The sequence below is a fragment of the Cherax quadricarinatus genome, chromosome 2 (assembly GCF_038502225.1).
Source record: "Cherax quadricarinatus isolate ZL_2023a chromosome 2, ASM3850222v1, whole genome shotgun sequence".
Lineage (NCBI taxonomy): Eukaryota > Metazoa > Arthropoda > Malacostraca > Decapoda > Parastacidae > Cherax > Cherax quadricarinatus.
In genome coordinates this window covers 8863144-8874172 of record NC_091293.1, presented here as the reverse complement: position 1 = coordinate 8874172, position 11029 = coordinate 8863144, and the positions used below count along the sequence as shown (strand labels likewise).

The 11029-nt window shown below is 57.0% G+C and overlaps 1 protein-coding gene across 5 annotated transcripts in view; it reads right to left on the bottom strand.

Annotated features, from left to right (window-relative positions):
* LOC128690316 (neuroepithelial cell-transforming gene 1 protein) overlaps positions 1 to 11029 on the bottom strand; it is a 1446122-nt gene that overhangs the window by 264622 nt on the left and 1170471 nt on the right. For all 5 annotated transcript variants that reach the window (XM_070087170.1, XM_070087181.1, XM_070087192.1 and 2 more), the window contains one exon: positions 10328 to 10423. In XM_070087170.1, the coding sequence (XP_069943271.1) occupies positions 10328 to 10423 (96 nt within the window). The remainder of the gene's footprint in view (positions 1 to 10327; positions 10424 to 11029) is intronic.

Sequence of the window (11029 nt, the reverse complement as noted above, 5' to 3'; positions counted from 1 at the left end):
ACACTGAGTCCCCTGGACGGAGCACTAAGTCCCCTGGACGGAGCACTGAGTCCCCTGGACTGAGCACTGAGTCCCCTGGACGGAGCACTGAGTCCCCTGGACGGAGCACTGAGTCCCCTGGACGGAACACTGAGTCCCCTGGACGGAGCACTGAGTCCCCTGGACGGAGCACTGAGTCCCCTGGACGGAGCACTGAGTCCCCTGGACGGAGCACTGAGTCGCCTGGACGGAGCACTGAGTCCCCTGGACGGAGAAGTGAGTCCCCTGGACGGAGCACTGAGTCCCCTAGACGGAGAACTGAGTCCCCTGGACGGTGCACTGAGTCCCCTGGACGGAGCACTGAATCCCCTGGACGGAGCACTGAGTCTCGTGGACGGAGCACTGAGCCCCCTACAAGGAGCACTGAGTCCCCTGGACGGAGCAGTGTGTACCATGGACGGAGCACTGAGTCCCCTGGACCGAGCACTGAGTCCCCTGGACGGAACACTGAGTCCCCTGGACAGACCACTGAGTCCACTGCACCGAGCATTGAGTCCCCTGGACGGAGCACTGAGTCCCCTGGACGGAGGACTGAATCCATTGGACGGAGCACTGAGTCCCCTGGACGGAGCACTGAGCCACCTGGACGGAGCACTGAGCCCTCTGGACGGAACACAGAGCCCCCTGGACGGAGCAGTGAGTCCCTTGGACGGAGCACCGAGTCCCCTGGACAGAGCACTGAGTCCTTTGGACAGAGCACTGAGTCTCCTAGACGGAGCACTGAGTCCCCTGGACGGAGCACTGAGTACCCTAGACGGAGCGCTGAGTCCCCTGGACAGAGCAATGTGTCCCCTAGACGGAGCATTGAGTCTCGTGGACGGAGCACTGAGTCCCCTGGACGGAACACTGAGTCCCCTGGACGGAGCACTAAGTCCCCTGGACGGAGCACTGAGTCCCCTGGACGGAGCACTGAGTCCCCTGGACGGAGCACTGAGTCCCCTGGACGGAGCACTGAGTCCCTTGGACGGAACACTGAGTCCCCTGGACGGAGCACTGAGTCCCCTGGACGGAGCACTGAGTCCCCTGGACGGAGCACTGAGTCCCCTGGACGGAGCACTGAGCCCCCTGGACGGAGTACTGAGTCCCCTGAACGGAGCACTGAGTCCCCTGGACGGAGCACTGAGTCGCCTGGACGGAGCACTGAGTCCCCTGGACGGAGCACTGAGTCCCCTGGACGGAGCACTGAGTCCCCTAGACGGAGAACTGAGTCCCCTGGACGGTGCACTGAGTCCCCTGCACGGAGCACTGAATCCCCTGGACGGAGCACTGAGTCTCGTGGACGGAGCACTGAGCCCCTTACAAGGAGCACTGAGTCCCCTGGACGGAGCAATGAGTACCATGGACGGAGCACTGAGTCCCCTGGACCGAGCACTGAGTCCCCTGGACGGAACACTGAGTCCCCTGGACAGACCACTGAGTCCACTGCACCGAGCACTGAGTCCCCTGGACGGAGCACTGAGTCCCCTGGACGGAGGACTGAATCCCCTGGACGGAGCACTGAGTCCCCTGGACGGAGCACTGAGCCACCTGGACGGAGCACTGAGCCCTCTGGACGGAACACAGAGCCCCCTGGACGGAGCAGTGAGTCCCTTGGACGGAGCACCGAGTCCCCTGGACAGAGCACTGAGTCCTTTGGACAGAGCACTGAGTCTCCTAGACGGAGCACTGAGTCCCCTGGACGGAGCACTGAGTACCCTAGACGGAGCGCTGAGTCCCCTGGACAGAGCAATGTGTCCCCTAGACGGAGCATTGAGTCTCGTGGACGGAGCACTGAACCCCCTAGAAGGAGCACTGAGTCCCCTGGACGGAGCACTGAATCCCCTGGACGGAGCACTGAGTCTCGTGGACGGAGCACTGAACCCCCTAGAAGGAGCACTGAGTCCCCTGGACGGAGCACTGAGTACCATGCACGGAGCACTGAGTGCAGTGGACCGAGCACTGAGTCCCTTGGACGGAACACTGAGTCCCCTGGACGGAGCACTGAGTCCCTTGGACGGAGCACTGAGTCCCCTGGACGGAGCACTGAGCCCCCTGGGCGGAGTACTAAGTCCCTTGGAAGGAGCACTGAGTCCCCTGGACGGAGCACTGAGTCGCCTGGACGGAGCACTGAGTCCCCTAGAAGGAGCACTGAGTCCACTGGACTGAACACTGAGTCCCCTGGACGGAGCACTGAGTTCCCTGGACGGAGCACTGAGTCCCCTGGACGGAGCACTGAGTCCCTTGGAGGGAGCACTGAGTCACCTGGACGGAGTATTGAGTCCCCTGGACGGAGCACTGAGTCCCCTGGACGGAGCACTGAGTCCTCTGGACGGAGCAGTGAGTCCCCTGGACGAAGCACTGAGTCCCTTGCACAGAGCACTGAGGCCCATGTACGGAGCACTGAGTCCCCTGGACGTAGCACTGAGTCCTGGACGGAGCACTGAGTCCCCTGGACGGAGCACTGAGTCCCCTGGACGGAGCACTGAGTCTCCTGGACGGAACACTGAGTCCCCTGGACGGACCACTGAGTCCCCTGGACGGAGCACTGAGTCCCCTGGACGGAACACTGAGCCCCTTGGACAGAGCACTGAGTCCCCTGGACAGAGCACTGAGTCCCCTGGACGGAGCACTGAGTCCCCTGGACGGAACACTGAGTCCAATGGACAGACCACTGAGTCCCCTGCACGGAGCACTGAGTCCTCTGGACGGAGCACTGAGTCCCTTGGACAGAGCACTGAGTCCCCTGGACAGAGCACTGAGTCCATTAGCCGGAGCACTGAGTTCCCTACACAGAGCACTGAGTCCCCTAGACGGAGCACTAAGTCCCCTGGACAGAGCACTGAGTCCCCTAGACGGAGCACAGAGTCTCCTGGACGGAGCACTGAGTCCCATAGATGGAGCACTGAGTCCCCTTGAAAGAGCACTGATTCCCGTGGACGGAGTACTGAGTCCCCTGGACGGAGCACTGAGTCCCCTGGACGGAGCACTGAGTCCCTTGGAAGGAGCACTGAGTCCCCTGGACGGAGCACTGAGTCCCCTGGACGGAGCACTGAGTCCCCTGGACGGACCACTGACTCCCCTGGAAGGAGCACTGAGTCCCCTGGAGGGAGCACTGAGTCCCCTGGACGGAGCACTGAGTCCCCTGGACGGAGCACTGAGTCCCCTGGACGGAGCACTGAGTCCTCTGGACGGAGCACTGAGTCCCCTGGACGGAGCACTGAGTCCCCTAGAAGGAGCACTTAGTCCCCTGGACGGAGCACTGAGTCCTGCACGGAGCACTGAGTCCCCTGGACGGAGCACTGAGTCCCCTGGACGGAGCACTGAGTCCCCTGGACGGAGCACTGAGTCCCATAGATGGAGCACTGAGTCCCCTTGAAAGAGCACTGATTCCCGTGGACGGAGTACTGAGTCCCCTGGACGGAGCACTGAGTCCCCTGGACGGAGCACTGAGTCCCTTGGAAGGAGCACTGAGTCCACTGGACGGAACACTGAGTCCCCTGGACGGAGCACTGAGTCCCCTGGACGGACCACTGATTCCCCTGGAAGGAGCACTGAGTCCCCTGGAGGGAGCACTGAGTCCCCTGGACGGAGCACTGAGTCCCCTGGACGGAGCACTGAGTCCCCTGGACGGAGCACTGAGTCCTCTGGACGGAGCACTGAGTCCCCTGGACGGAGCACTGAGTCCCCTAGAAGGAGCACTTAGTCCCCTGGACGGAGCACTGAGTCCTGCACGGAGCACTGAGTCCCCTGGACGGAGCACTGAGTCCCCTGGACGGAGCACTGAGTCCCCTGGACGGAACACTGAGTCCCCTGGACGGAGCACTGAGTCCCCTGGACGAAGCACTGAGTCCCCTGGACGGAACACTGAGTCCCCTGGACGGACCACTGAGTAGCCTGCACGGAGCACTGAGTCCGCTGGACGGAGCACTGAGTCCCTTGGACGGAGCAGTGAGTCCCTTGGACGGAGCACTGAGTCCCGTGGACAGATCACTGAGTCCCCTGGACAGAGCACTAAGTCTCCTAGACGGAGCACTGAGTCCCCTGGATGGAGCACTGAGTACCATAGACGGAGCGCTGAGTCCGCTGGACAGAGCAATGAGTCCCCTAGACGGAGCATTGAGTCCCCTAGACAGAGCACTGAGCCCCCTGGACAGAGCACTGAGTCCATTAGCCGGAGCACTGAGTCCGCTACACAGAGCACTAAGTCCCCTAGACGGAGCACTGAGTTCACTGGAGGGAGCACTGAGTCCTCTGGACGGAGCACTGAGTCCCCTGGACGGAGCACTGAGTCCCCTGGACGGAGCACTGAGTCCCCTGGACGGAACACTGAGTCCCCTGGACGGAGCACTGAGTCTTCTGGACGGAGCACTGAGTCCCCTGGACGGAGCACTGAGTCCCCTAGACGGAGCACTTAGTCCCATGGACGGAGCACTGAGTCCTGGACGGAGCACTGAGCCCCCTGGACGGAGCACTGAGTCCTCTGGACGGAGCACTGAGTCCCCTGGACGGAGCACTGAGTCCCCTAGAAGGAGCACTTAGTCCCCTGGACGGAGCACTGAGTCCTGCACGGAGCACTGAGTCCCCTGGAAGGAGCACTGAGTCCCCTGGACGGAGCACTGAGTCCCCTGGACGGAACACTGAGTCCCCTGGACGGAGCACTGAGTCCCCTGGACGGAGCACTGAGTCCCCTGGACGGAACACTGAGTCCCCTGGACGGACCACTGAGTAGCCTGCACGGAGCACTGAGTCCCCTGGACGGAGCACTGAGTCCCTTGGACGGAGCAGTGAGTCCCTTGGACGGAGCACTGAGTCCCCTGGACAGAGCACTGAGTCCCCTGGACAGAGCACTGAGTCTCCTAGACGGAGCACTGAGTCCCCTGGATGGAGCACTGAGTACCCTAGACGGAGCGCTGAGTCCTCTGGACAGAGCAATGAGCCCCCTAGACGGAGCATTGAGTCCCCTAGACAGAGCACTGAGCCCCCTGGACAGAGCACTGAGTCCATTAGCCGGAGCACTGAGTCCCCTACACAGAGCACTAAGTCCCCTAGACGGAGCACTGAGTCCCCTAGACGGAGCACTGAGTCTCCTGGACGAAGCACTGAGTCCCCCAGACAGAGCACTGAGTCCCCTGGAAAGAGCACTGAGTCCCCTAGACGGGGCACTGAGTCCCCTAGACAGAGCACTGAGTCCCCTAGACGGAGCACTGCGTCCCCTGGACGAAGCACTGAGTCTCCCAGACCGAGCACTGATTCCCCTAGACAAAGTACTGAGTCCCCTGGACAGAGCACTGAGTCCCCTGGACAGAGCACTGAGTCACCTAGACGGAGCACTGAGTCCACTGGACGGAGCACTGAGTACCCTAGACTGAGCGCTGAGTCCCCTGGACAGAGCACTGAGTCACCTAGACGGAGCATTGAGTCCCCTAAACAGAGCACTGAGCCCCCTGGACAGAGCACTGAGTCCAATAGCCGGAGCACTGAGTCCCCTACACAGAGCACTGAGTCCCCTAGATGGAGCACTAGGTCCCCTGGACAGATCACTGAGTCCCCTAGACGGAGCACTGAGTCTCCTGGACGGAGCACTGAGTCCCCTAGACAGAGCATTGAGTCCCCTGGAAAGAGCATTGAGTCCCCTAGACGGAACATTGAGCCCTCTGGACAGAGCACTGAGCTCCCTGGACACAGCACTGGATCCCCTGGACGGAGCACTGAACCCTCTGGACGGAACACTGAGCCACCTGAACGGAGCACTGAGTCCCCTAGACGGAGCACTGAGTCCCCTGGACGGAGCACTGAGTCCCCTGGACGGAGCACTGAGCCCACTGGACGGAGCACTGAGCCCCCTGGACAGAGCACTGAGTGCCCTGGAAGGAACACTGAGTCCCCTGGACAGAGCACTGAGTCCATTGGACAGAGTACTGAGCCCCTCTGGACGGAGCACTGAGCCCCTGCACAGAGCACTGAGTGCCCTGGAAAGAACACTGAGTCCCCTGAACAGAGCACTGAGTCCCCGGGACAGAGCACTGGGTCCACTGAACAGAGTACTGAGCCCCCTGGACAGAGTACTGGGCCCCCTGGACAGAGCAATGAGAGCCCTGGAAGGAACACTGAGTCCCCTGAACGGAGCAGTGAGTCCCCTGGACAGAGCACTGAGTCCCCTTGACGGATCACTGAGCACCTGAACGGAGCACTGAATCCCCTGGACGGATCATTGAGCCCCCTAGACAGATCACTGAGTCCCCTGGACGGAGCATTGAGTTCCCTGCAAGGAACACTGAGTCCCCTGGACAGAGCACTGAGTCCCCTTGACGGATCACTGAGCCCCTGAACGGAGCACTGAATCCCCTGGACGGATCATTGAGCCCCCTAGACAGATCACTGAGTCCCCTGGACGGAGCATTGAGTTCCCTGCAAGGAACACTGAGTCCCCTGGACAGAACACTGAGTCCCCTGGACGGAGCACTGAGTCCCCAGGACGGAGCACTGAGTCCCCTGGACGGAGTACTTAGCCACCTGGACGGAGCATTGAGTCCCCTGGACGGAGCACTGAGCCCCCTGCACGGGGCACTGAGCCCACTGGACGGAACACTAAGCCCCCCTGGACGGAGCAGTGAGTCCCTTGGACGGAGCACTGAGTCCCCTTGACAGAGCACTGAGTCCCCTGGACCGAGCACTGAGTCCTCTAGACGGAGCACTGAGTCCCCTGGATGGAGCACTGAGTCCCCTGGACGGAGCACTGAGTCCCCTGGACAGAACACTGAGTCCCTGGACAGAGCACTGAGTCCCCTAGACGGAACACTGAGTCCCCTGGACGGAGGACTGAGCCCCCTAGACGGATCACTGAGTCCCCTGGACAGAGCACCGAGTCCCCTTGACGGATCACTGAGCCCCTGAACGGAGCACTGAATCCTTTGGACGGATCATTGAGCCCCCTGGACGGATCACTGATTCCCCTGGACGGAGCATTGAGTCCCCTGCAAGGAGCACTGAGTCCCCTGGACGGAACACTGAGACCCCTGGACGGAGCACTGAGTCCCCTGGACGGAGCAGTGAGACCCCTGGACGGAGCACTGAGTCCCCTGGACGGAGCACTGAGTCCCCTGGGCGGAGCACTGAGCCCCCTGGACGGAGCACTGAGCCCCCTGGACGGAACACTGAGCCCCCTGGACGGAGCAGTGAGTCCCTTGGACGGAGCACTGAGTCCCCTGGACAGAGCACTGAGTCCCCTGGACGGAGCACTGAGTCCCCTGGATGGAGCACTGAGTCCCCTGGACAGAGCACTGAGTCCCCTGGACAGAGCACTGAGTCCCCTAGAAGGAGCATTGAGTCCCCTGGACGGAGCACTGAGTCCCCTAGACGGATCACTGAGTCCCCTAGACAGAGCACTGAGCCCACTGGACAGAGCACTGAGTGCCCTGGACAGAGCACTGAGTCCCCTGGACGGAGCACTGAGCCCCCTGGACGGAGCACTGAGTCCCCTGGACAGAGCACTGAGTCCCCTGAACAAATCACTGAGCCCCTGAAAGGAGCACTGAATCCCTTGGACGGATCATTGAGTCCCCTGGACGGATCACTGACTCCCCTGGACGGAGCACTGAGTCCCCTGGACAGACCACTGAGTCCCCTAGACGGAACACTGAACTCCCTGGACAGGGCACTGAGCCTCCTGGACGGAGCACTGAGTCCCCTGGACAGAGCACTGATCCCTCTGGACGGAGCACTGAGCCCCCTGGACGGAACACTGAGCCCCCTGGACAGAGCACTGAGCCCCCTGGACGGAGCACTGAGTCCCCTGGACAGAGCACTGAGTCCCCTGGACAGAGCACTAATCCCTCTGGACGGAGCACTGAGCCCCCTGGACGGAGCACTGAGTCCCCTGGACGGAGCACCGAATCCTGTAAACGGAGCACTGAGCCCCCTGGACAGAGCACTGGGCCCCCTTGACGGAGCACTGAGTCCCATAGACGGAGCACTGGGTCCCCTGGAAGGAGCACTGAATCTCCTGGACAGAGCACTGAGCCCCCTGGACACAGCACTGAGCCCGTGGACAGAGCACTGAGTCCCCTGGAAGGAGCACTGAGTCCCCTAGACGGAGCACTGAGTCCCCTGGACGGAGCGCTGAGCCCCCTGGACGGAGCACTGAGCCCCCTGGACAGAGCACTGAGTCCATTGGACAGAGTACTGAGCCCCCTGGACAGAGCACTGAGTGCCCTGGAAGGAACACTAAGCCCCTGACCGGAACACTAACCTCCCACCGACATTCCTTGTGATGAATGACTCACATCAGTTTAACGGTCGAAACGAGGTTTGAAAAATAGAGAGTTGGACAGTTATATGAATGAGAAAATTCTGGTTTGAGAAGAACCTGCCTAGCATGAGCCAGTATATCTACTGCATTGTTTTAAATTCCTTTATTCCCAAGTTGACAGTGTACTCACACAGCAGAGTTCTTAAGCTTACAGTGTACTCACACAGCTGAGTTCTTAAGCTTACAGTATACTCACACAGCTGAGTTCTTAAGCTTACAGTGTACTCACACAGCTGAGTTCTTAAGCTTACAGTGTACTCACACAGCAGAGTTCTTAAGCTTACAGTGTACTCACACAGCAGAGTTCTTAAGCTTACAGTGTACTCACACAGCTGAGTTCTTAAGCTTACAGTGTACTCACACAGCTGAGTTCTTAAGCTTACAGTATACTCACACAGCTGAGTTCTTAAGCTTACAGTGTACTCACACAGCTGAGTTCTTAAGCTTACAGTGTACTCACACAGCAGAGTTCTTAAGCTTACAGTGTACTCACACAGCAGAGTTCTTAAGCTTACAGTGTACTCACACAGCTGAGTTCTTAAGCTTACAGTGTACTCACACAGCTGAGTTCTTAAGCTTACAGTGTACTCACACAGCTGAGTTCTTAAGCTTACAGTGTACTCACACAGCAGAGTTCTTAAGCTTACAGTGTACTCACACAGCTGAGTTCTTAAGCTTACAGTGTACTCACACAGCTGAGTTCTTAAGCTTACAGTGTACTCACACAGCAGAGTTCTTAAGCTTACAGTGTACTCACACAGCAGAGTTCTTAAGCTTACAGTGTACTCACACAGCTGAGTTCTTAAGCTTACAGTGTACTCACACAGCTGAGTTTTTAAGCTTACAGTGTACTCACACAGCAGAGTTCTTAAGCTTACAGTGTACTCACACAGCAGAGTTCTTAAGCTTACAGTGTACTCACACAGCTGAGTTCTTAAGCTTACAGTGTACTCACACAGCAGAGTTCTTAAGCTTACAGTGTACTCACACAGCAGAGTTCTTAAGCTTACAGTGTACTCACACAGCTGAGTTCTTAAGCTTACAGTGTACTCACACAGCTGAGTTCTTAAGCTTACAGTGTACTCACACTGCTGAGTTCTTAAGCTTACAGTGTACTCACACAGCTGAGTTCTTAAGCTTACAGTGTACTCACACAGCTGAGTTCTTAAGCTTACAGTGTACTCACACAGCTGAATTCTTAAGCTTACAGTGTACTCACACAGCTGAGTTCTTAAGCTTTCAGTGTACTCACACAGCAGAGTTCTTAAGCTTACAGTGTACTCACACAGCTGAGTTCTTAAGCTTAAAGTGTACTCACACAGCTGAGTTCAGAAGCTTACAGTGTACTCACACAGCTGAGTTCTTAAGCTTACAGTGTACTCACACAGCTGAGTTCTTAAGCTTACAGTGTACTCACACAGCTGAGTTCTTAAGCTTACAGTGTACTCACACAGCTGAATTCTTAAGCTTACAGTGTACTCACACAATAGAGTTCTTAAGCTTAAAGTGTACTCACACAGCAGAGTTCTTAAGCTTACAGTGTACTCACACAGCTGAGTTCTTAAGCTTACAGTGTACTCACACAGCAGAGTTCTTAAGCTTACAGTGTACTCACACAGCTGAGTTCTTAAGCTTACAGTGTACTCACACAGTAGAGTTCTTAAACTAAGAGTGTACTCACACAACAGTTCTTAAGCTAAGTGTGTACTCACACAATAGAGTTCTTAAGCTAAGAGTGTACTCACACAATAGAGTTCTTAAGCTAAGTGTGTACTCACACAATAGAGTTCTTAAGCTAAGAGTGTACTCACACAATAAAGTTCTTAAGCTTACAGTGTACTCACACAATAGAGTTCTTAAGCTAAGAGTGTACTCACACAACAGTTCTTAAGCTAAGAGTGTACTCACACAACAGTTCTTAAACTAAGAGTGTACTCACACAACAGTTCTTAAGCTAAGGGTGTACTCACACAACAGTTCTTAAGCTAAGAGTGTACTCACACAGCAGAGTTCGTCGAGGTTCCCAAAGAGCAGCTCGGGTTCAGCGAACATCGCGTAGCCGTCAACTTGTATCTTCTTCAGAGGTTCCATGTACACCTGTCACACAAAACAACATCAGAATGCGCAAATCTCATGATAATAATAACAAAATGAGTTCAGGAGTGAGGCACCTGTGTGTTGTTGATGAGTAAGACACATGTGCCGTACCTCTGTGTTGTTGATGAGTAAGACACATGTGCCGTACCTCTGTGTTGTTGATGAGTAAGACACATGTGCCGTACCTGTGTGTTGTTGATGAGTAAGACACATGTGCCGTACCTCTGTGTTGTTGATGAGTAAGACACATGTGCTGTATCTGGGTGTTGTTGATGAGTAAGACACATGTGCCGTACCTGTGTGTTGTTGATGAGTAAGACACATGTGCCGTACCTCTGTGTTGTTGATGAGTAAGACACATGTGCTGTATCTGGGTGTTGTTGATGAGTAAGACACATGTGCCGTACCTCTGTGTTGTTGATGAGTAAGACACATGTGCCGTACCTGTGTGTTGTTGATGAGTAAGACACATGTGCCGTACCTGTGTGTTGTTGATGAGTAAGACACATGTGCCGTACCTCTGTGTTGTTGATGAGTAAGACACATGTGCCGTACCTGTGTGTTGTTGATAAGTAAGACACATGTGCCGTACCTGTGTGTTGTTGA